Source organism: Dichotomopilus funicola (genome assembly GCF_033296635.1).
Source record: "Dichotomopilus funicola strain CBS 141.50 unplaced genomic scaffold C8A04scaffold_40, whole genome shotgun sequence".
NCBI lineage: Eukaryota > Fungi > Ascomycota > Sordariomycetes > Sordariales > Chaetomiaceae > Dichotomopilus > Dichotomopilus funicola.
Window position 1 is genome coordinate 258,484 of NW_026944061.1, and position 25,412 is coordinate 283,895.

The window sequence follows — 25,412 nt, forward strand, 5'->3', positions numbered from 1 at the left end:
GGTCGACGCATGGTCTAGTCTACATAGTGAGGGATGTGTGGACGCAGCCTCGGCAGTGCAGAGCGGACAAAGTCCGTCGCAGTTCGCGCACCATTGATGGATGTCCTATCGCCCATACCCGATGCCCGAGGGCGGAACCCCGTCCGTTGACACTTCGACTCGCTGATTGTTGGGCAAGCAGACGGCAATTCTGATGGCGGGGAGTTGAGAACACGAGAACGCACGAAAGTTCCACGACGGTTCCTCCTCGATAAGGGCGGAGCCAAGCAAACCTGGAAATGCCTGGGACCTCAGTTAGCCCTACTCAATTGGGGACGAAAGAAGCGGAACGGTCGGCACAACTCGGGCGCGCTGCCCGATGCGAATTGGAGGGAAGGATGTCCCGTTCGGCTCACATGGAAACTTGGCGCTCCAGGGCCTTCGGAAACCCAAACAAGCCAAACAAGGAGAAGAAGACGGGGAACGGCGAGATACCACGAGGGATTGTGGGCGGGGTTCGGGGAACAGTGACAGTTGCAGCTTGGCGCCACCGCCTCCCAGATTTGGTTGATAACTAAAGGGAAAGACCTTACTCGCGCACCAACGAGGTTGCGTTGATGCGGGATGGTATCACATCATTGGCTACCTCGGGTGTGGCCAACAGGGCAACAGCCACCCATCAAACCATCAAGCCGAGGATGGAAGGCACAATGGCACCTCCCAGGAACGGGCACTAGCACAAGAAAGTCAGGTAGAGCGCGCCGCCGCTGCAACAGAACGACAACGCAAACCGCACCTGGTATCCGTAAACGCACACTTCCAATTGCACCCATGCACCACTCCACATGGAAAGACGCCATTTTTGGCCAACAAAAGGGGAACTGTGTGTCAATTGGAAATGGAAGTTTGTCGGAGCACACCTACCCAGGGGTCCGCCTGCCGACCATCCATCCAGAACTTCCAACGTCCCACTCACTCCCCCACTCGCTTGTTGCAGAGGGCATTAAATCCCCCGTCCCCCCCCCTTCATCCCATATAATCACCCAGGGCTTCCGGCTTGATGCACTGACTCGCTCCCGTTCCCTCTCTCTCTGTTCCTCCTCCCCGTCTCTTCTCTAGATCAGCGCTTCGCGTCGCCGAGTGCCTGTTCCCCAGTCTCCGAGAGACACCGTCGGGCTCTTGCATCTGTTGCACTCCCAAGCACAACAAAGCAAGGCTGCCCGTCGCAGATTTAACCGACTGGTTGACAATATGGGTATGTTGAATGCGCATTTTCCGCTCTGCCGTGGCGACTTTGAGGGTCGTCCCGTCCTCCCGCCGAGTGGGAAACTTGGCTTTAGAACTTGAGACGACGGATGACTTGACGTTTGCTGATCGGCGTTTGCTTGGAACAGCGGAGAAGCCGCCTTCGTCGAGCGCAGGCTCCATCACTTCCCCAGGCGGAAAAGAAGATTTGGAGAAGCAGCACCCCACAGATCGCCATGCGCCTTACCTCGACCCATCAATCATGGGGGATGACTACGAAGGCAAGCCGACCGAGGAGGAGCTTGCTGTCCTCCGCCGTGTGCCGGGCACTATCCCCATCATTGCGTACATGATCTGTATCGTCGAGTTCTGCGAGCGTGCCTCGTACTACGGCGTGCAGCCCTTGATCAGCAACTATGTCAACCGCCCGCTCCCAGAAGGTGGGAACGGTTGGGGTGCCCCCCCGGTGGGTAGCCAGGCTACAGGTGGTGCTCTCGGCATGGGAACTGTTGTCGCCAATGCCGTGAGCCAGTCGTTTAGCATGCTTGCTTATGCCCTACCTCTTCTGTTTGGTTGGATGGCAGACGCGAAGACTGGTCGGTTCAAGTTGATTTGCTGGGGTGTTGGTGTTTTCGGTATCGCCCACGTCCTCATGGTCGCCGCTGGTGCGAAAGATCTCCTCGCCAACGGAAATGCCAAGATCCCCTACTTCATCTCTGTCTACATCTTGTCGGTTGGCGCTGGTAAGTTGCCGTCAAAATTGATTCAAACACACCGGAATTCGAACTGACAAGCCAACCCCGACAGCCATGTTTAAGCCCAACGTTTCACCCCTGCTTCTGGATCAAGTTACCACCACTGTTCCCAAGGTGATCACCCTCAAGTCCGGTGAGAGGGTTATTGAGGATCCCGAGTCCACCACCGAGCGTGTCATGCTCTGGTTTTATCTGACGATCAATATCGGCGGTTTCATGGGAATCGCCACTGCCTACTCGGAGAAGTATATCGGCGTAAGTCTTCCTGTCCTCCTTTCTCGGACTACGCATCGCGGGAAAAGGAAGACCCCTTTGTGCGACATAGGGATACTAATCGATGGGCCTATATAGTGGTGGCTTGCCTTCCTCATTCCCCTCATCCTTTACCTCCCCCTGCCGTTCCTCTTGTGGTTCCTGCGCAAGCGAGTCATCCTCCACCCCCCTGGCGGGAGCGATCTCCCCAATGTCTTCCGCGTCCTTGGAATCATCTTCCGCCGTGGCGGTATCAAGCGCATCGGCCGTCACGGCTTTTGGGATCTTGCCAAGCCCTCCAACATTGCGGCTGCTGGCCTTAGCGGCCACTTTGTCACCCGGTGGAATGACGATTTCGTTGACGACGTCCGCCGCACATTCCAAGCCACCGGCATCTTCTGCTTCTTCCCCATCCAGTACCTGAACGACAACGGCATCGGTTCAGCAGCCAGCTTCCTGACCACCATGCTTCGGACCGACGGCGTGCCCAACGACGTTATTTCCAACTTCAACTCGCTCAGTATCATCGCCTGCGCGCCTATCCTCAATTATGGTCTTTACCCCGCCCTGCGGAGGGCCAACATTCACTATGGACCCGTTGCCCGCATGACCACTGGCCTTGCCATGTCCACGCTTGGCGGCGTCGGTTACACGTTGCTTAACTCCTACGCTTACCAGCAATCACCTTGCGGTGAGTACGGCTCAAGCGATTGCAAGGTCGGCACTGGCGTTGCGCCTATCAGCATTTGGTGGATTGCTATCCCCTACGCCGTTGGTGGTATTTCGGAATTATTTATCAACGTCCCGGCGTACGGCATCGCGTACTCTCGCGCCCCCGTCAATATGCGTGGCCTCGTGTCCGCCCTCAACCTTTTCAATACGGCTGTTGCTTATATCATTGGCTTGGCCACCTCGTCCGTCATTACTGATCCCTACCTTACTTGGGACTTCGGCGGTACTGCCATCGCTGGCGGTATCCTGACCATCGTCTTCTACTTCACCTTCCGCCACATTGACAAGGAGGAGTATACCCTGAGCAAAAACCAACCTGACACCGACTATCACCTTGAGCTTGAAGGGACCCGCAACGTCGTTGGCGAGAACCAGCTCAACAAGAGCGTCAACCGCCCGGCCCCCATTGCCGACAACGAGGAGATGATGATCTCGGCTAAGCAGTAGACTGTGGATATTGACTATCAAATCCTGTTGCAGCTGTGGAGTTGGGCGTTTTCTAGTTTAGCCCGGTTATCACGATGATTAGCAAACGAAGATGGCGTTGATTATAATATGAGATATGTCTGATTTCATCAAAACCTGCTGTGTCCCTGAGCCATCTGTGTTTCCTGACTTTGGCCTGTAACCATTCTTTACTGTGACGTTGATCCTCCGCCGGTCCAGTCGTCATGATCATGACGGCCGAAATGATGTTTGCAAACCAGTATTTTTGGCATCAAACGTGAAGTTACCAAACTCGTCTGCACATGAGGAAACAAACCACGTCCTCGGTCGCCATTTACCGAGTCCCGTTGAGCTTCGAGATCATTCCGCCTTGGTAGTCAAATTAAGGTTGCGCCCTGCAGACGACAAGCGGCGGCCCGTGCAACGTGATGACGGGTCGAACTCGTGACAAAATTTCAACAGCTGCAATGGACCAGAAATTATGATTCACCCTGGGTTGAACTCATGATTCCCACCGAATACCACGGGGTCAACTGCCAACACCCAACATCGGGCGTCGGCACATGGCAAGCCCAAACACAGCTTCACTCCTGCTCTTCCTCACGTCACGAGACTAGAGCCCGAGATCGCATTGAAAAGAAAAGAGAACGACCGGTCAGACTTCCATCGATACCCACCCCGCCTGGGCGCCCGAAGGCAAGACCCCAAGAAAGCCGGGGTACAGATCATCGCCACTCTCTATACAGCCGTAGCCGAAGCCACGGCCGCCGCCTTCGCAGGCAGGTCGAGAGTAAATAAGGGACCTCACTGTAGGGTACCGAGGATATCATTCATCAACCCGGGTTGGATCTGTGGCTCCTTTAGGGAACACAAAAGAGGACGAATACTATAGAAATGATTCTCTGAAGTATTGTCGACATGAAGAAAAAAAAGAGAAAGAGAATGGAAATGGTGGGAGGAGAGCACCAAATTTATAACCCGCGTTGAGTGGTCTGTGCACGGTGTCAAATCTGCAAGCCCCACTTGCATCTCGGGAAGAAATATTCTGCCGTTCGAGACCGCCAAAATTTTAATCTTCAATATGCACCCACCACTCCCATCGTCACAGTACATGTGAGCGTGGGCCTGGCTGCCTGGTAGCGGTTAGAAGGAAGAGGGCCATGGTGCAGCCACCTGGTGTATGAAGTTATATCGGGCTCACCTTCTTTCTGTAAAAGTGGACTACAACTATTCTATCCTTTGGCCTCTCGGTTCGACAACCCCCTCATCACCTCGTCAACGCTCGAACTTGGGTTCAAACTGCTCCACGCTCCCGTTCACGAGTTGTACCTAGCTAGGGATAATCTGGTATTTGAATTGGAGGAGCCTATTTATTCCGAGCTTCCACCTTGGATAATCACCTCGTATGTTCCGGTATCTCCATCAGCGAGCGTCATCACTCGTTGTAAAGGCCTTCCTGTTCAATCAACCACCTTACATCAGGGGTGACCATCAAGTCCAACTTATCCCAGTCCCGCTCTCTTGAAGCCGACCTAGCATAAGTACTGCTCACAATATCCCCATCAACTTTGCGTCCCTCCACTATCTCGAATCGGGCCCCCCAGTCCCTCCTCCCACCCGCTTTCTCTAGCCCCTCCCCGTTCAACAGGTCATGGATATACGCGTTCTGTTCCTCCACCTCGCCCCATTCATCGCCTGTCCGCATCGTAACGCGGAGCTTGGCGCGGGTGAAGAAGGGGTCAAGGGCGTCCTGCATAGCTGTAGTGATTGCCCCGCGAGCCGGGAGGCCACTTCCGCCAGCCGATGTAAGTGGCGGCGGTGAGGTATAATACTTAGGATTGAGGATACGAATGAGGGTGTCGTAGCCCATTAGGAAAACTTGCTCGGTCTCGGCGGGCGCCTCATCAATCCCAGCGCTTTCTCCGTTGTAGAAACCTCCCTCAACGAGCGCCGCGCTCTTCTCATGAAAGTACGGCGCCGTCGCAAGCCCGATATCCACACTTATCGCATCTGCCTCCGCCGTGTTCGTTTGCCTTCCCTCATCTAGGCCATCCTTAGAAGCACCCATTGACAGCAAGTCCCGCTGAACATCTCCCGCAAATGCCCACATCATGGCGAGACGCTTTTCAAAGGCGGCCGGCTTGGCTGCCTTGTCGGCGTTGTTGATAGATAGTAGTAGGAGTAACCGGACGGTATCTAGATTCCGTCTTCGGGTTTGCATCAGGTCGCGTACCGCGGACACCGCTATCTGCAGGTGGGCGCGGGTTGGGGGATTGAAGGAAGAATCAAGTACAAGCAAGGTTTGTGTTCGCGTCCGAGGTGGAAGTGGCTCCGGCAAGCCATGCTTGGAGTTGCCGACGTGTTCTCCCCTGGGGTCAACAGTAGTTATGATTTGTAGCTTGAACGCGGAGTTCAAGAAGGAGTCCAGGGCCTGGGCGAAAAGGCCGGCGGCAGGGCGCCAGGGTGACGAGGAACGAGGAAGCATTGGGGAAGCTGGGGCGATGCGCTCATTCGTGTAGGGGTATCGTTGTTGAATATCGGTGCTAAGCCACCATTCAAGCGGCGGTTCATCGTTGACGCAGCCTTGAAAGCGGGAGAGGCGGGGCAGGCCTCACGCCCGCCCAATGGCATCATCGAATCTTGCATCCCAAGTCCCACGGCCCAAGCCGCGGCGGCAACCAGAATCCGAGTCAGTGGACGAGGTGCGGTGTTCTGAAGACAAGCACGGTACCGATGGAATTCCTCCCGGCCAGTACAGGGTCCTCAATCTCTAGTCATTTGACTCCGTCCCTTACGACGAATGCCTGGGCTGTGTGGGATAATTTGAGTCAACAAGCACATGTGATGCCTCGTAACACAATAATTACCCCTACGTAACGCCGCGAACGCCCTTTGATGAAACCCGGCAGCAGCAAGTTCGTTCGACTCTGCCCAGAAAATTACAATACCGGACTCCAAGCTTCAAGTGCCTGACCCCCATTGCCGAAAGCCAAACTCCCCGTAATATGACACCTCCTTCGGCCTTCCACCCCCAGCAGATCTATCAAGTTCACGAGCACGAGGGGGATGAGCGGCTATCGGATCACCAACTCTCGCGGTGCATCATGGTTAGGCGATGGAATAGGGTGACGCTCGAAAGCATCCAGCAATTCCTGAAGGGACTCCCGGTCAAACCCAGGGGTGTCGCTCCCACGGACTCTGTCGCCGTTGATACCCAGGCCACGGGCCGGCTCTCGGGCAGCGCCCGCATGAACGTGGTCGTCCAGGGCGTAGATCTTGATACCGCGAATGTGGGTGTCCTTGCCGTTCTGGTGGTTCTCCTTGATATGCATCTGCACCATCCAACAACACAATGAATGGCCGTCCGCACCCCCACCACTCTCAGAGATCGGGACATTCTGCCAACCGACTGGATTCGTGAGTGGGACTTCGGCAAACTGGATGAGGTCATGGTGACCGGTGCCAGCATAGAAAACGATATGCGTGGGAGTGTATGATTCGTCCTGGTTGTAGTCAACGTAGAAGCGAATAGCGCGAATCTCTACGCGGCGAAGGAAATGAATGGTCAGAAAATGAGGTTGTTGGCCGTCTGACCTAGGTAGTCCGTGTTAGTCGGCAAGAGGTGATTTCCAAGGGCGGGAAGGTGAGCATACTGCCAGTATTTTTCTAGATCCTCGTTGAGCAACTCGGCCACCCCGTTTCCCGGTCGATGACTGCTGACGCCAAAATGAGCGAGGTTGTTGATCTCCTTCAGTCCCAACTCGCTAGCGTCAAATGGATCGTCATCGAGCCCTTCCTCAGCATCAGGATCGTGATCATCATCATCGCCCATCTCGTCCCCCATATCCTCAGCTATTGCGTCCCCAAGCAGCTCATCGTCACCCTCCTCAATGCCGTTCATCAGCTCCTCGTCACTCATGGTTTCGATATCTGGGCGTATCTGTAGAAAAGACCAGTTTTGCCCGTCACCCGATATTCTGAGACTTCATGCATTTGTTGAACCCGGCTGAGGGGCACGCGTTGTCGAATGGTGAGCCGCCCGGCCGCAAATAGACAAAGAGAGGACAACCAGATGTCTGGGAATAAGATTCCTTCCTTCGAAATGTCATCTCTCTCAGAGAACACAAATCATGGGTGGCCCTTTCCGGAATCTCGAATTTTACAGAAGGTGGATTGTAAGAGTTCATAGGTCTCGTCCTTCCATGCACCTACACTTCAGTGGGGAGTCGCAACCGCCCCACTTTCCCATTGTTCCAGTGGGTCGAGGTACCTAACAAGGCTCCCCAGGCCCCAAGACCTACTGTAAACCAGGCGGTGCAGCATGTGACCGCGTGCCTCCCTCGCGACGCGGGTTGGCGCGCTCCAACTCCACATTTCGACTTCGTTGACGCCAGAAACGTTTTAATCTAGCCTGACCTCAACGCGAAGACGCCGGAAGCATTAAAGTCCGATTCCGGGCAGATTCCGCTGTCCATTGATCGGCCGGTCACTCGCCGGCGTGATACTTTTAGACTCCAACATGCCGCAAGATTTGGGTAGGCACCTGATCCTCCCTTCCGCACGTGTCAAGATCTTCGCGCGTCTCTAACACTTGGAGTCCAGCACCCGACACAATCCGGATTCTGGTATCAACTGATAACCATGTCGGATTCGAAGAACGAGACCCAATCCGTAAGGATGATAGTTGGCGCACCTTTGACGAGATCATGCAGCTCGCCCGCACCAACGACGTCGACATGGTTCTTCTCGGTGGAGATCTCTTCCACGACAACAAGCCCTCGCGAAAATCGATGTACCAAGTCATGCGCTCCCTCCGAAAAAACTGTCTTGGCATGAAGCCATGCGAACTTGAGTTCCTCAGTGACGCTGCCGAAGTTTTCGAGGGCGCCTTCGCCCACGTCAACTACCAGGATCCTGATATCAACATCTCTATACCCGTTTTCTCCATCCATGGGAATCATGATGACCCAAGTGGCGACGGCCACTATTGCTCGCTCGACCTGCTTCAGGTGGCAGGACTGGTCAATTACTTTGGCCGTGTTCCCGAGGCGGACAATATCCAAGTCAAGCCGGTTTTGCTGCAAAAGGGGAACACCAAGTTAGCCCTCTATGGGCTCAGTAATGTGCGCGATGAACGTATGCACCGCACATTTCGAGACAACAAGGTTAGATTCTACCGACCCGGCCAGCAAAAGACCGACTTCTTCAGCCTTCTGGCCGTGCACCAAAACCACTACGCGCACACCCCAACGAGCTATCTCCCCGAGAACATGTTGCCGGACTTTCTTGATCTCGTTATTTGGGGTCACGAGCACGAATGTCTCATCGACCCCCAGCGAAATCCAGAGACCGGATTCCACGTCATGCAACCAGGTTCCTCTGTAGCTACCTCTCTCGTGCCTGGGGAGGCTGTAACGAAACAAGTCGCAATTCTCAGCGTCACTGGAAAATCCTTCGAAATAGAGAAGATCCCGTTGAAGACCGTTCGACCATTTGTGACCCAAGAAATCATCCTCGCCAATGACAAACGATTCAAGGGGCTAGAAAGGAAGCAGGATAACCGCCAAGACATCACGAAGCGACTCATGTCGATTGTTGAAGAGATGATACAGGAAGCTACTGCGAAGTGGCAGTCCATACACGGCCAAGGGGAGACGCTCGTCGACCCGAGCGAGGATGGCGGGCCACCGCTACCACTGATACGACTGAAAGTAGAATATACCGCCCCCGAGGGCTCCAGATTTGAGGTGGAAAATCCGCAACGTTTTTCCAACAGGTTTGCGGGGAAAGTCGCCAACCAAAACGATGTGGTGTACTTCTACCGGAAAAAGGTGGGCGCCTCAAGTAAGTGCTCGTCCCTTCTGTGTTTAGTCTCCTGTGCTTGGTCTCCTATACTTAATCTACCCTCATCCATGCTTTCTGACACGTTTGTCTCATAGGGAAAACAAAAGATTCCAGCGGTCTCCCAGCAGGCGTTACTGAGGGTCTTGAATCGGTCGACACGGTCAAAGTCGATACGCTGGTGCAGGAGTTCTTTGCGCAGCAGTCGCTCAAAATCCTCCCCCAAGCGCCGTTTGGGGACGCTGTCAATCAGTTCGTCAGTAAGGACGACAAGCATGCAGTTGAGATGTTTGTCATAGACTCGCTCTCCTCCCAGGTCAAAGGGTTGCTCCAGCTTGATGACGACAAGATCACCGAGGGACTAGATGCTCATATCGACGATTTCCGCAAAGTCATGGAGAAAAGTTTTGTGTCGGGGCAACAAAAGCAAGCCCAGCGCAAGAAGCGATTCAAGGAAAAGCCAGATGGTTGGGACTCTGACTTGGATGGCCACTGGACCGCTCAACCGGGTGCCATTGAAGAAGTTCCAGCGTCTCCAGAGCCGCCAGCCTTGTCTGGACGAGGGCGGGGCCGGGGACGGCCGACGGACAACCCTGCGTTTAGCGAAGAGGATGAAGACGAACTACCTATTGAAGAGCCCCCGGCGCAGAAGAAGGCACCAGCTAAAAGGGTTGCAGCTACTAAGGCGACAAAACCTCCCAAAAAGGCACCTCCAGCCAAGAAGGCGGCCGCTACAAGAAAGGCCCCAGCTCGGGGGCGGAAGAAGGCCAACCCGTTCCAAGATAGTGATGAAGACGAGGAGGAGGAGGAGGCAGAAGATGTGATCATGGAAGATGATGATGTGGAACTAGAACCACCCGCAAAGACAGCAGCACCCACTCGACCAACCCGAAGCCGAGCTGCGGCTAGCAGAACACGACAAACGACAATCAATTTCTCACAGTCCCAAAAGAACAAGGCGCAGAAGGCTATTGAGATTAGCGACGATGAGATTTCAGAGGACGACGCCTTTGAATCAATGCCATCCACACGCGCTAGGAGACGTTAGAGGAAAGAGGGTCGGCTTATGGCAAAGCGAAATAGGGTGAGCGGGAGTGGGGCAGAGAAAGGGATGAGGTAAAGGTTCATATAGTGATCAAGCACTCCGGGATTTCCATTCGCAACTTGAGCCTCAGGGCATGAAAGCAAGACGTAGCGGCTGCAGCTCCGATGCTCCATTGTCTCTCTCTGTGAATACTGTGTAAGGTAGTATTTCGAGTATTGAAGTGACCCATTACCTTCCAAACGGCTACCTGTTGCAGTCCCCATTACCCTTTTGAACAAAAAGTAGTACCAGTTTTAATTTCCACCTCTCTAGTAACCGGAAACCAATTAAACAATCGTTTACCTTTCCCTCCACCCCAATTATTCCCCAAAGTGCCGAGCATCTTTGGGCGCTCAAAGTTCTTCCACCACCAAACAATACGATCACGTGACGTCTTTTCGTCGTCGGCTGGTCGCTCCACCTCAAACCTCACGCCTCTAACTCCAAGCCATCATCCTCGTTTTATTCTAGTCAAATACACCACACAATCCCCATTAACCATCATGGCGACCAATGCAGCAACAGAGCACACCGACCAAACTAGCGGCCCGGCCGCATCCAACCCAAGCGCCACTCAACCGAGCGAGGCCGTTGAGACGACAGGAACGACCGCCGATACAGATATCGCCGCGGCGCCACCAGCCCCAGAGTTGAAATTGCCGACACGGAAAGATGCTTCGCTGAAGGATTTCTTGAACAAGATAGACGATTACGCGCCGATTGTACGCATCGACTTTTACGCAGAGGAGCGAAGCAGAGACAACAAATCGATGGACATCGCTAACACAATCTTGAACAGATCCCCGACGCCGTCACCAACTACTACATGACGCGCGCTGGCCTCCCTCCGCCGCCGCAGACCGACCAGCGCCTCGCGCGCCTCCTCGCCCTTGCGGCGCAAAAGTTCATCGCCGACATCGCGGCCGACGCGTATCAATACAGCCGCATCCGTGCCAGCAACACCAACGCGAACAACCCGATGGGTAACCTCGGCGCGGCAGCCGGGTTTCCAATCCCCGGCCAACAGGGCAACCAGCCTGGCGGTAACAAAGATCAGGGGCGAGGCGGTCCGCTCGGTATTCAACGGCCCGGGTATGGTGGTGGTGGACAGGGGGGCAGTCAAAATCGGACCGTGTTGACGATGGAGGATTTGGGGATGGCCGTGGGAGAGTTTGGGGTGAATGTGAAGCGGAGCGAATTTTACCGCTGAGAGGGTGAGAGTGTTATCGACGGTTTGTTACCGGTGGCCCTAGCTCAGCATCGGGGTTTTTACTTTCCTTGTCGTTGCGGATAACGGCGCTAGGGGGTCAGGAGGCGTTTCGGCGTTTCGGTTCGGCTCAGATATGACGGCCGCATCAACGCCAACAAGTTGGCGTGGTATTATTATATCATAAACGGATGGTACTGAAATTTGTATTTTATCCCGGCGCCTGCGGATCCCAATCCATCAGGTCCCTTTCGCCGCACACACACTCCCTCTTGCTCGATTCATCCCAGGATGCTATGGTGTGTCATGGGTGGTTCTTAGCGACCATCGGCCCCTGTCCTGCTTGCTGCCTTATTCGTACGCCTAAACATATTGTGGTTTTGTTTCTACCACTGTTAGACATCCCGGCCGAAACAGCGTTAACTCTTTTCTCGCAGCGCCCCGCGAGCGGAGTGGTATATTCTAATTCGCGCTACTACGCTGCCTCCTTATTTCTTGTTCCATATGAACGGCTTTCGGGTCCTGCAAAGAAGTTGTCAGACGTTTTGTTCCATGGAATCTGAGGGCATCTTGCCGGGAAGGGGACCAGGGGGCGGGCGTGAGGAGCGTGGGACAACATACTGCGAGAACTCGCCGAGCTTGTGGCCCACCATCTCCTCGGTAATCGTCACTTCATGGTAGACCTTGCCGTTGTGCACTTCGAATTTGAGGCCGACAAAGTTGGGCAAGATCGTTGCTGACCTAGCCTGGGTCCTGATGGGAGGAACCCACTTCCCAGGCTCGGGGCGTACGATGGGCAGTCTATACAAGGATAATCTGTCAGAGCACTGTTGACGGTCGGACGAGCAAACGACGGTTTGGCGGGGCAGCGGTTGGATCTCGCGAGCGCAGGAAATTGGTAGAGCAGCGGCTGTAAGAGTTTTCGGACGGTGTATTGGGGGTTGATTCTTACGGAACGATGTGCGGCCCTGGTGAGGAGGGATCAAGTCAGCGAATGAAGCTCGGATAGTGTGGGAGGGGCGAAGGGGGAGGGGTGGTCGCGAGACAGTTGTTCAGTTACTGGTGCAGTCGAAAATCGGGAGGGGCACATACCTTTCCAGATAGACCGCTTTAGCAAGCACCTTGTCGGCTGCATGGTAGAAAGACACAGGGCTCAATTGATGGTTTAACGAAGCCGCATAAGTAACCAGTGACGCGTGACTCGATTCCTAGCCGTCGTTGAGGAAAAAGGCAAAGACAAAATAAATAGTGGGTCAGATCACGTGAAAGCCATGATGAACTTCTCGAAGTTGAGTCGCTGACTACCAGGCACGCTTAGACCCCATACGGCGTCGTATTGGACCCTTGTCGAACCGTTTCGATTCCTGACGACTGGGAACAATTCCATAAATGTTGAAATCCGCTAAGTCCTCGTCTTTTCTCTCCCTGTAGACGATTTTTTTCAGCTACGATAATCGTGTTTCGCTCATATTCGAAGTATCTCAATTCTCGGTTTTGCACAGTAGAATCATATGTCATCAAGGCAACCAGATAATAAACACTACCCGCCACTGGTTTCTTATTCCGCACTGTCCCGGTTTCTGAAGCCCGTTATCTTACAACCCGCTCCATGCTACTACCTTGTTTCAGTAGTCCTGTCATCGGTGCTCGAGCCGCCCGACCGTTCTCGTTTAACCACGAGATGACGCAAATACAAGCTAAGGCCCCTTTTCAATCAAGGCGGCGACGGGAAGCGACGGCGAGTAACCGACATAGCCAGCGAAGATTCCCGATACCAATTCAGCCATTGCCCCGTTTGACCGTCCACGTCGTGTCCGAGCATTCCAAGACACCTTGAGACTTGGATAGTGTCAACATCTCGCCATCCGGCGCTACCTTGCGATGCCGTGGTTGCCCCGCTGCGACTAGACCCTACCAGTTATGGTGACATAGTGATGTTTGGTATGTAGTTATGGTATTTCAGGGGCGCCCCTTTTTGTCACCGCTCACCTACTACGTTTGTGCGCATGAACGGCGAACTGTTGCCCCCGATTTGTTTCCAGCGTCGTCCAATCTTCCTCGGTAAACAAGATTGTTCCGGACTAGAACACTGTGCGTGTGGCCATTCAAGATCAAGGTTTACGACGCCAGTTAACCATTGTGCGTATGGCGGTGTCGGCATCAAGCTTGTTCCAGCTTCGTATTCGCTCGCACTACGAAGTGAATCAATGGTGACAATCTATCACATGCCGGATCCGCTGCCATTACCCCCCTATCCCAAGGTTGTACCTGATTGAGAGGGAGGGGGGGGGTACCAAGAACCCATGGCCCGGTGCTCGCAGTTTCTATCAGGTTCTTGCTCCAGGATCGCCTTGGCTTTCCCATCCTTCATCTTATCTTCAAGAGCCATTTCGTGGGGTTGGGGCGTAGGTGTATGCAGCCAAGTGAGTGCGTTTTCAAACCAGGAAATGGAACCGGCAGGTATGTATTGTAGGTCAAAACATCGACAAAGCTACAAACGGCGCTTATAACTGCGTCCAACCCCCTTTCCTCCTCCCCCAGTGCGTCAAACCCGACTTTCTACCTAGAGCTTTGTTGTGTTATGATTGATTATGCCCACAACCTCGCTCTCGATTCTATGATGAGTCCGGTAATGCCGAGACAACAGCTCACCCCGAACGCATGTTTGGTGTGCCGCAGGAAGAGAACCAAGGTAGAAAGGATAATACTATTCTCACCTGGCCACTAGCCCTCCCTTGCCCATTCCACCCTTCCCTAGTTGTCTTTCTCTCCCCATCCTAGCTGACGATCACCCCACATGAGTAGTGCGACGGCCAGGTCCCCTGTCAGAGATGTAAGTCCAAAGGGGAGAAATGCTCGTACGAGGATAAGAAATGGAGAACGAAAGACCATCTAAGGTCCGAGATCGAGAGGCTACGGGGTGAGCAACGACAGAGCCAGGCCGTGCTCCGGGCTCTAGTAAACAGTGACCCGGTCAAGTGGGACAGGACACTAGACAGGATGAGCCGAGGAGAGCCACCCGGAGATATCGCCCAGTGGATTCTCGCCCAGTCGTCGATACCGGCCCCGGCCAGGAGTCGGGAGACCGGCGATGCCTATGTCCAAAATGGCACTATTAACACGGCCAATCCACCGGTGGCCGCAAACAACACCGACGCCAGCTGGTTCCCCGTACCCGGAGTTCCGTTACCTCCTGGCCCCTGCCTGGAACCGGGCCTTCTTCCTTTGGCCTCCGCCCACGGGCTTCCTCCGTCTAGACGATTTTCCTTTGACCCTCCGGCGTCCATATTTTTACCGGCCATCACATACGCCGATGCCCACCTCATTGATCCCCTTCCGCCAACACCCCATTATATCCCACCACTGGAGGCCCCGATAGATCCTATCCCTCATACCTGGACCGAGGTCGCCGCCGACACAGGTCTCGTCCAGGGGTTGTTCGCTCGGTTCTTTGCCAGCTCTCTCCCGTATCTCTCGATCATATCCGGACCTCACTTCCTGCGGGCCTTTCGGGAAAAGAACCAGCAGTACTGCTCTGAGGCTCTTGTAAATGCAATCCTTGGGGCGGCCTGCCGGGATTCTACGGCCCCGTTTCAGGCGGCTGCTAGCGCTGGCTTTGGGGACGCCTTTGTCGGTGAAGCAAAAAGGCTTCTGGCACTAGACCGTGACCACATCAACATTCCTAGTGTCCAGGCGCTAGGAGTTCTATCCATTATTGAAATAGCCCAGGGCAACGAGGAGGCAGCCAGCCAGCTTGCTCATGAGTCCCTCCGAGCATGCATTCATTTACTCTTGCAAACACAACAACAGCATCCACCGCAGACATGGCGTCCTGGCCCCGACGGTGATGGTGATTTCAAGCTGCTGAGAGCTTTGGCTTATTGTGGGGGCTTCTCCTTGATCCGGTGTGTATGCCCCGTGGTACTCGACATGATTTTCAAGTACCAGATACACTGTCCGCAAGTGTTAACCACCAGCTTGTAGCATGCTGAGGCTCCTAAGCGGGGATCTCGAACCCCGGACGGGGCCCTTGTTTATGAGGATGCACCCAGAATGCGAATTCGCTGAGGACGATACCCCGGAGGCGCGTCTCGAGAGAGGTCTGTTAACCCCCACCCCCTCTTCCCTGATTTTCTACAGCTTTTTTATTTCCCGTCACCTTCGTAGCACATAAGGTAACCATCTCACCAATCTACCAGGGATTTCTCTGCAAGTTGATTTCTTCGCTCAGCTACGCCACTGCCCACAGCCAGCCCGGTTTCTCTTCGAGGTCACCGAGGCAGCCCATACATTCTCGTCCTACAACCAGTCTAGGGCGATGACAACCGAGGACCTTGGGAACGCGTTCAGTAAATGCACTGAATGTCATCGGCAGGTTGCTGAGTCGCCCGTATTGAATCCAGATCTTGGGCCAGATGCCCTTTTTGCACAGTCAGTAGGCCGGCCATACATACCTCCTCTCAGCCAACACGCTCACTTGGCCGATGAGAAAAGCTAACGTTGTCCACCCACGACGGTAGAATCTGGTACAACTTCTGCCTACTCGCCTTGCTCAGGCCCTTTGCCACTAGCCTGGCCGGTCTTGATGGGAGTCTGCCTGCTAGTCTCACGGGGGACACAACACCAGATGTGGTCAGCCAAAGGGCCTCTGCCGCTATTATATCACTCGCCGACGCTTACCAAACCCACTATCCTTCAGCGTACCTCCCGCCATTTCTTCCCGGCATGATTTTAGTCGCTGCCCGCCACCAATTGACCTTGGCGGGGCCGACGCTGGACGTGAATCAGAGCTTGCAGCCCTTGGGTAGGACCACACTCGAAAACGGGTTCCCGGACCCAGCGTATGACCCGTCATACACGCCCATGGCTGGCCCCTCTGGGGATTATATCAAGTCGGAAGGTCCGTCGTCCTCTTCGGGTTCCGGCTTGGTGTCCCCGAGGACCGCCTTGACCATGCAGACACCCAGACTCGCTCTCCGAGAATCTCAACCGCGACGTCCTTCAGCTCTTCCAACGTCGCCAACAGCCTTCTCGCACGGCAAGTCATCCCGGCAGCCCAGCTCCGGCGACCTACCCGCCACTGTCCCTACCAGCGCCACCACCCACGCAAGTACACACGCAGCCACATCGCCAGAAAGCGATTGCTCTCGTGGATCTCATGGATGTACGTTCGAGCCCGGGCTGGGCATGGGGTTGGGACTCGGAACCGCGGGGACGGGAGCCAGCACCATGACTCCTCAAGCCCACGACCTTGTCGCGCGAGCTATGCTGCAGCTCACTTCTATGAGTGCACAAAGCCCAGCTGCCGCCACAGCGGCCTACTCCCTGCATGTAGCGTGCACGACCGGGATGGTCTTAGGGCAACCACAGACAAGCGTGGAATCGAGTATATATCAGGAAGGCGGAGCCGGCAATTTGGGGTTCAACAACACGAAGGTCTAGATGCCTCCTCCCATGGGTGATTGTGGCCCCTGTGAACTCAACCCGGCGAATGTTGGATGAAGTTGAAGGGACCACTGTGACGTGGTAGAAGCGTGTCCCAGAGAGTGCGAGGTACAGTTCGGAATGTTTATATTAATTGCTGAGTTTGGCAGTATTGGTACTAGAGCTAGAGGAACCCGCAAGGTGGCTCGCCTCAGCATTTGTAGTACAAATAAGTTACATATTACCTCCTTAGTATGGAATCTGTAGAGCCCCGGGAACAAGTGGCTATAAAATATAGTTATCAAGGTTGTCAAGGACTCAGGCCTCGGATGATGGTAACACGAAGGCCTTGGCTACAGGCATTGGTAATAGATCATAGCCGATGGCCTCCAGGGAGCGTGGCCAGGTTGGCCCTATTCCGAGATCGGCTCTGCCGGAAGGTTCGTCGCCCATCTAAGGCACCGCAGTCCCCATCTGAGTCTGCTCCAAGCCCAGTCCAGGTGTAGAGCCAGACCCATAGAGACCCCATATATATATACTAACGGGAAGGGGATATTAGAACATAAGAACGTATAAGAAAAGAATGACCTTATATACTCTTGTAGCGAGCTGACCTACCTTAACAAGGGCAGGAGGCAGTAGAAGGACTTGGTAGTACTGGTGCCCCCTAGAAGGAGAGAGGATAGAGGCACTATAGATGACTAGCTAGCTATCTATATACTTCAACAACTTCTTTGTTCCTTCGTACCCGGATCTCGTGGCTCTCACTGAGATCCCGTCGAGCCTGTTAGCTCTCAGCCTTTCTTTATTGATCCTGGTGTTGGCTCTCATGGATCTCAAAGAGATCCCGTCGAGCCTCTCCTGATTGGTTGCGTAGGTGATTGGCTGGCAGTGCGTCCCGCGCCCCACCTGCATGTGCTACGGGCCGCCTTCCGCGGCCCAGCCCGTGACACATGATCAAATAAGTTGGAAGGAAAACCGACGGATATAATGAAGGACCTTCAAAATAATTAAAGTGAAGGCCCACAAATTATAATAATAAAAGCCTATAATTTAATTTTTATAAGATGCTTAAACATTAAAGACTTATAGCGAAGGCAAGAGAGTTGGAAAAGACCTGTATTCTACTTATTGAGATTAAGTACCTTAGATAAAAGAATATTTTAAAAAGGTTAAGGCTAAAGAGGAATAAAGGAAATTCATTAGTATTAGTTTAAAGTATTTAAACTAGCTTAAATGAGGTCTATTAAACTATTATTTACTTTTAAATAACTACTATAATAAAAGGATAAAAATAGATGTTAAAGGGTTAAAGCTAACCTTTAAGGTTTATAGTAGTAGTAAAGGATTTATCTTGGAGCTAACTACACCTAGCCTTTATAATATTAAAGCTAAAAGTAGCGTGTTTTATTTAACTTATTCAGTTTATTTAATTAATCTAGATACTTTAACTATTTAATTAAAGGGTATTAAAGGCTTAATTGAGTAAAGATATAACTAAAGACTTTAATAAAGGTTAGATTTTTATTATAGAATACGAAAGGGAATAAAGAAGGTTTAAAGGTATTATTAAAAAAGGCCTAATATAACTTGATAGTAATATAAGACCTATAGATTAGTTAATAAACTAGGCTAATATATTACTTATAGAGCTTAAAATATTATTTAATTTATAAACTTAATAATTAAATAGTTAGTTATATTTATGTAGAAAAGATTTGATATCAGATAATAGGAATATGAGATAGAGAAAAAGATCAATAAAATATAGTTTTCAAAAATAAGAAGTAAAAGATTAATGGTACAGTTAATATATAGTTTTAAAAAAGATAAAAAGATCTTTTAAGCTTTATAAAGGTAATTGACTTTAATATATTAAACAATCTTCATAAGGGATTTTAACTTTATTATTATCTACTATAGGAGTAATTTAAAAGATATATATGAAGTTAATAATATATTAAAAGGTACTATATTTAAAGGCTTATAAAAGTAGTAATAAAGAAAGACTTTAATAATAGATTACCTTTAGATATTAATTAACCTGAAGATGACTTAAACCTGGAAATTAAGGAAAGGTTTAACGACTATTCATAAATATTAAAGATTATTTAAAAAAGCCCATTTTATAGAAGACTTAGTTAAAGAAATAGAATTAAAACATAATAAATAAGAATTAAATAAAGGTTAAAATAATTTATATGTTGAAGATAATAGACTTAAAGGATTATAGACTATAAGGGTTTTAAATCTAAATCAAAAGGGTTAAAGGTTTATAAAAGGTGGTCAAATAGTTAATAAAAAAGCTTAAAAAGGCAATTAGAATAATATTTTTAAAAAGAGGATATTAATGAAATAAAGTTTATGATAATAGATAGTTGAGATTTAAAAGAGATAAAAGGAAATAATGTACCTTATAAGCGAGCCGAACATATAAGCGAGCCGAACACTCTCCACCACTCTACAAACACTATCCTCTATTACAGCACAACAATACTAGGAACCAACTACAATTACATTGGAAATAGCTGAATCAGAGGCTTCTATAGCCTCTTGACATATACGCGTATTATGACCAGGCTTGCTGTATACACCATAGCACCGAACCTTTATACAAGCCCCCCCTACACTACTATCTAGCTCCTTTTCTTGCGCCACCTCCCCAACCACGGCCTTCTGGTCTAGTAGATCCTTTACATCTTACACCGCAAGCGATCCTCTAAGCTATATGTATATTCTTTTAAAGAGCGAAGAGACTTTGGAGCATAGAAGAGCCAACTTATATATTATAGCTATTATACCCTTAGTAAGCTGGTCTATAGTAGCTAATATTAAGGTTAGGGAGCTATTTTAATAGTTAGTAATATAAGTCTTGATAAATATTAACTGTAAAGCAGCTTCTTAAAGGTTATCGGGTATCTGGAAGACCTATAGTACTAGGCTATAAGGTTAGTAGTATTGATATAGAAAGCTTAATATCTAGCTTAGAAAGTACCTTCTCTAAATTATATAGAATAAGGCTTATATTTATAAAGCTACTCTGGATATTACTTTTAGTAGTAAAGGTAAAGAAGGCTATATATGACGGATCGTCGCTCAACCACACTCTGAAAGGGTTTGCTGAAGGTATGACTTAAGGGTTGTAATCCGGTAAAGCCAAAGGGTTTACAACAAGATAGTGATCTGGTCTCAATGTTCACAGCGGAGTATAAGTAGCAATAAACAAGTTGTATTACTTACTAGAGAACTCCTAGAGTCCTCTAGAACGAGTAACTATATACTATCTAGGATAGCCGGCTTACTGCTGCTCGCCCAGCTACTATAAACTACCTGATCCTATAGTAGCCTATAGTAGCCTAGCTACCCAGGTCTATTATAATCGCTTATACTTACTAGCTACCTGGTACTACTAAATCGTCTTAGGCTAAATCTTATATAGCTCTCCCAATCTTACTTCTTCCTTATTAGTTATATTATCCTAGCTAAGCCTTACCTGGCTTACCTTATATAGTTGGTTTGTAATATAATACCCCCCCTCTTTATCTTTCGACCTAAAAGATCTAGGGTATTCTTATCAACTATATCTCCAGTACTAATATCCTTTTCCTACTATACGTTTTCTTCCTTCCCTAACGTTCCTTTTCCTTACCGTCGCTATATCTAACTCTATATATTACAGTTCCTATAACCTGAAGCAGGAGTACCTTATCTTTATACTAAGAATTGAACGGTCTAGATTTAAAGTTAATATACTATATTAACCTTACTAGAATATAAGGCTCTAGAGGTATTACATTATAATAGAAGGTTCAAATAAGTGTTTAAGCTATATCCAGACAGGTAAGAAATATAGTAGCCCTAATATAGCTACTTCCTATAAGTGTTATAGGGTTCCTATGTATATTATTATATTTTAACGAATATTTTAGTACTATCTAATTTATCGGAGTAAAAGAAAGTAATAAAAAATATTAAGAAGGTAGAATAAACGTCATCTAAGACTTTAAATTACTTATCTTATCTTTATATTTAGTAGTACCTCTTTTATAATTATAGTACTAAGGTATTCTATTAGGGAATATCCTACCTGGAAGAGGACGAGGAATCTGATTCTCTAATATTAAAGGAGTAGTCCCTACTTAGATAAATATAATTAGCAGATACCTATAATATATTAGACTAAAAAGCCCTTAGTCTCCTATTATCTAGGGAGGCTCCTTCCTTATTAGATCCTCTATTTATTTTACCCCTTCTTAAATAAGTTCCCTCCTTTAAAGTTTTAATAAATAAGATAGTTATATAATACAGTAGTAATATATATATATACTTAATAGGTTTTTATATTTATTACCAGATATAAGGACCTAGCTATAAAGGGCTATAGGTTTAATTCCTATTATAACTGAGTTGTTTTTTTATTTTATTTTTACTACTATTAACTACTACCTCCTTTAATTCTTCTTTTATACCTTTTAATAATAGCTTTAATTAGTCTATTTTAATTATATAGGTAATTAAGGTATTAATAGTAGAAGTCCTATAGCTTCTTAAGATAATTGATTAAATTTCCTATTAATTACTATAAGTTATCTTTAAGTCTGAAGTCCAGCTATTTAACTAAATACTCCAGTTACGCCTTTATAATCCTTAAGTCAAATACCTCTCCTATATCCTAATCTTCTTCCTTATTCTCTACTTTAATATCCTTATTAAGTTATAAATTCTTAATACTAATTCTAACAACATTATATAAAAAACGTTTATTCTTAGCTTTATAGTTAATAGTAGTATAAGGGTATAGTGGTTTTCTAAAATGTTTTTATCTATTTTAAATAGCCTAATCTTTCTAAAATCGAGTTTCCTATTAGGTCGTTTGGTTTTAAGATTTTATAAACTAAGGTAGACTTTATCCCCCCTTTTTAGATAAGGTCCTTTTACCTTAATATTAGATTCTTATCTTAGGTTAGGTTTATATCTAAACTTAACCTAGTTATTTTATTAAATGTTAATAACGTATATTATAAGCGAGTGGATCATATAAGCGAGTGGATCAGTTTCCCCTACCTTCTGAACACTATCTTCCATTGTACTATAACAACACTATTAACCAACTATAATTACATCAGAAACAGCTGAATCAGACCCTTCTGCAACCTCCTGGCACGTACGGGCATTATGGCCAGGCTTGCCGCACACACCACAGCACCGAACCTTCGTACGAGCCCCCCCTGTACCACCACTATCCGGCTCCTTTTCTTGCGCCACCTCCCCAACCACGGCCTTCTGGTCTAGTAGATCCATTGCATCTTATACTGTAAGTGATCCTCCAAGCCGTATACGTGTTCTTTTAGCTCTCCGGCGCTTACTGAGTGCCTTGTTGGCCTTATAGAGCGAAGAGACCTCGGAGTGTAGGAGAGCTACCTTATATATTATAGCTATCGTACCTTTGGTAAGCTGGTCTACAGTAGCCAATATCGAGGTTAGGGAGCTGTTTTAATGGTTGGTAATACGAGTCTTAATGAGTGTTGACTGTAAATCGGCTTCTCGAGGGTTATGGGGTATCTGGAAGACCCAAGGTTGTAGAGTGCTAGGCTGTAAGGTTAGTAGTGTTAGTATAGAAAGCTTGATATCTAGCTTAGAAAGTACCCTCTCTAGATCGTATAGAATAAGGCCTATACCTGTAAAGCCACCTTGGATATTGCTCTTGGTAATAGAGGTAAAGAAGGCTATATAAAAGGTATAGAGGAACTTAAGCTTACTTACGTGGTTGATATATATATATATCAAGTCCTCGATCTAGCAGCTATATACCTGCTTTAATAGTCTAAAACAGCTAATATCGAGTAGTTAGAGGAGGTAGGAGGAATATAGAGGTATATAGAGTATAATGATATTGTTCTACTAGTAATAGAGCTTAAACTCGGTTGAGTAGTAGCTCTTATAGCTATTAAGGATCAATAACTGGTATTTTCCCTTTACCTAGGGTATTATAAAGAAATCGAAGTGCTTGATCCAATCTAGGCCTATAGTATTAGTAGTCCAGCCGTTCTCAGTGGTTATAATATACCAGTCAGCTAGGAGGTTATACTCGATATACCAGTTAGTGAGGTAGTACTATATAGCCAAGATGATAAAGGGGGGGATAGCCTAGCCAAGGGTATTGACGCCTTATATCACGGTTGCCTACTTACAGTTGCCAGGCTGGGCTAGCTTTACCTTACTATAGCTATCCGAGGTTATAACTACCATACCTGTGAAGATGATGCCTATTATAAACCTAGTCTCGTTGAAGTTGTAGATATCGTCGTCTATAATACCGTACTTGGCCTTGATGTTTCGTATAAGGGCAAACCACCTGCTAATGACCTTTAGATCCTCACACTTGGCCCTCTGGTAGTTATAGCGACGTGACTAATGTGTCTAGAGGGCTGGCTAGCGTTTGACGAAGTTATACGCCCAGAGCTTGCCAACGGGGGACGCGTCACATATACGTAGTAGTTGGTTGGCCATATCTTCCACACCAGTAAGTCTTGGTGGAAATGCTCGCTCAGATAGCTCAATTATATGTTGAACGATAGCCTTCTCTTCAGAATCGGTGAGCCGGCGCGAGTTGGGCGTAGTATCGCGTCGTGCAGGTCGGCCAGCATGCCGGTAATAGAGGGTAGTATAAGGTATAGAATAGAGCTTTACTACAGCTCGAAGGCTCAACTTAAGATCTTTTTTAAGAGCCTCGACTATAAGAATTACGTTAGGCTCGACTGAATTTGAAGGCATATTAGGATGGTGGAGGAAATTGGTGTTGGGCGGAGGGAGATGCGTCGTGTGAGAATTTGATCTACTTGCTTATATGATCCACTCGCTTATAATATACGTTATAGAGTTAAAGATATTATTTAATAATCTAATTAAGTTATTCTATCTAACTATCTATCTATAGATATTATACTATTAATAGCTTACTTTTTATATTGAACCTTATTATTAATACTTACTAGAATTTTAATATAAATTTAATATCCTAATCTATAATCTATTCTCTTAGCTAGGTATAGATTAATATAGTATACTAATATAATATCTATACGTTATTCTACTATCTAAATTTCTTTATAAGGTAGAAAGTAGATCTATTTAATAAGCCTATTAACTATAGTAAAAATACTATTATACTTTACCTAGGTTATAGGGTCCTTAGATTCTAACAATTTAATAATAAAGTCTATTATTATTAAACCCTATAGTCATTGAATAATAGGTAATAGTTATAATAGCGTATAGGGCTTATATTATCCTGGTTTACTTTATTTATAGAGGTTATATATATTATTAACCGTTTTAACCTACTCTTTAAGATATAAGAAGTTATATAGTATTATTTAATTTTAGTAGTTATTTTCCTAATTCCTATATATCCCCTAAGTCTTAACTGATATATTTTAAATATAAGTTCTTTCTAATCTCAAGTCCTAATATACACTTTATTATAATACTAAAGCCTTATTCTGTCTAGTTATAGGCTAGGGGTATTTACCTTTAGGTCTATCTTCTAATTAGCCTATTCTCTATTAGTAATAGTTCTTTAAAATTCTCGTCCTCCTCTTTCCTCCCTGAAAACTATATAGTACTTTATAAATAGTTATAAGGATATTCTTTCCTCTATTTATTATTAAATAGTTATAGTCTTATAGCCTTTTATATGTTATAAGATATAGTAAAGAGTACTATCTATATACTACTATAGTAGTATTGGTAAATCCTCTAATATATTATTATCTTGATAATTAGTTCTCCTATTTAAGGTATCTACTTATATATTTTCTATACCCTTCTTATAGCTAATTATAAAGTTAAATTCCAATAAGAACTCTACCTATCTAGTTTATTTTCTGTTTAAGACTTTAGTCGTTATAAAATATTTAAGGTTCTTATAGTTAGTATAAACCTATACTAGGTAGGTCGTTTTACTAAGGTAAGGTCTCTATTTGTAAAGTACTTTAATAATAATAAGTAATTCCTTATTATAAATAAGGTAGTTAGGATAAAGCCTATCTAGCTTCTTTAAAAAGAATACTACTAAATATAACTTCCTATTCTTATCCTATTATGTAAGTTATCCTCTAATTATAAAGTTTAATATATTAGCTTCTACCTTAAAAGATAGACTAGAGTCTAGTAATAAGAGTACTAGGTCTATTAGGATACTCTATTAAATCCTTTAAAATACCTACTCCTAGATATCTCTCTACTTAAACTGTACTCCTTTCTTAATAAGTTTATATAATAATTATATAATATTACTGAAGTTTTAGATAAATATTTAAACGAAGTTTATAAATCTAATAAATCCTTAAACCCCTATAACGTTAATCGGTATTAGCTACTCTATAATTACCTAGATTTTCTAGAATTTAATTTTAACCTTTCCTAGTAAGATTTTATAGCTTAA

The 25,412-nt window shown here is 47.5% G+C and overlaps 7 protein-coding genes across 7 annotated transcripts; 4 read left to right on the top strand and 3 right to left on the bottom strand.

Annotated features, from left to right (window-relative positions):
* Positions 1-1,230: 1,230 nt before the first annotated feature.
* Positions 1,231-3,410, top strand: C8A04DRAFT_38042 (general substrate transporter; the record flags this gene model as incomplete). Its single annotated transcript, XM_062784091.1, has 4 exons — positions 1,231-1,234; positions 1,374-1,967; positions 2,032-2,234; positions 2,331-3,410. 4 exons carry the CDS (start codon positions 1,231-1,233, stop codon positions 3,408-3,410), a joined length of 1,881 nt encoding a protein of 626 aa, XP_062636199.1.
* A 1,435-nt stretch (positions 3,411-4,845) lies between these two features.
* C8A04DRAFT_12953 (uncharacterized protein) lies at positions 4,846-5,895 on the bottom strand (the record flags this gene model as incomplete). Its single annotated transcript, XM_062777529.1, has 1 exon — positions 4,846-5,895. One exon carries the CDS (start codon positions 5,893-5,895, stop codon positions 4,846-4,848), a length of 1,050 nt encoding a protein of 349 aa, XP_062636200.1.
* Positions 5,896-6,484: 589 nt separating this feature from the next.
* Positions 6,485-7,329, bottom strand: C8A04DRAFT_38044 (galactose-binding domain-like protein; the record flags this gene model as incomplete). The annotated part of the gene is made up of 2 exons (XM_062784092.1): positions 6,485-7,004; positions 7,064-7,329. The coding sequence occupies 2 exons, from the start codon at positions 7,327-7,329 to the stop codon at positions 6,485-6,487; spliced, it is 786 nt and encodes a 261-aa protein (XP_062636201.1).
* Positions 7,330-7,929: 600 nt separating this feature from the next.
* On the top strand, positions 7,930-10,299 carry C8A04DRAFT_29598 (Mre11 DNA-binding presumed domain-containing protein; the record flags this gene model as incomplete). Its single annotated transcript, XM_062781061.1, has 3 exons — positions 7,930-7,945; positions 8,013-9,254; positions 9,350-10,299. The coding sequence occupies 3 exons, from the start codon at positions 7,930-7,932 to the stop codon at positions 10,297-10,299; spliced, it is 2,208 nt and encodes a 735-aa protein (XP_062636202.1).
* A 539-nt stretch (positions 10,300-10,838) lies between these two features.
* C8A04DRAFT_29599 (transcription initiation factor TFIID 23-30kDa subunit-domain-containing protein) lies at positions 10,839-11,545 on the top strand (the record flags this gene model as incomplete). Its single annotated transcript, XM_062781062.1, has 2 exons — positions 10,839-11,057; positions 11,135-11,545. 2 exons carry the CDS (start codon positions 10,839-10,841, stop codon positions 11,543-11,545), a joined length of 630 nt encoding a protein of 209 aa, XP_062636203.1.
* Positions 11,546-12,030: 485 nt separating this feature from the next.
* C8A04DRAFT_29600 (uncharacterized protein) lies at positions 12,031-12,677 on the bottom strand (the record flags this gene model as incomplete). Its single annotated transcript, XM_062781063.1, has 4 exons — positions 12,031-12,064; positions 12,164-12,343; positions 12,495-12,510; positions 12,635-12,677. 4 exons carry the CDS (start codon positions 12,675-12,677, stop codon positions 12,031-12,033), a joined length of 273 nt encoding a protein of 90 aa, XP_062636204.1.
* A 1,497-nt stretch (positions 12,678-14,174) lies between these two features.
* Positions 14,175-16,984, top strand: C8A04DRAFT_12936 (uncharacterized protein; the record flags this gene model as incomplete). Its single annotated transcript, XM_062777522.1, has 6 exons — positions 14,175-14,234; positions 14,348-15,447; positions 15,527-15,642; positions 15,742-15,973; positions 16,063-16,691; positions 16,764-16,984. 6 exons carry the CDS (start codon positions 14,175-14,177, stop codon positions 16,982-16,984), a joined length of 2,358 nt encoding a protein of 785 aa, XP_062636205.1.
* Positions 16,985-25,412: the final 8,428 nt, after the last annotated feature.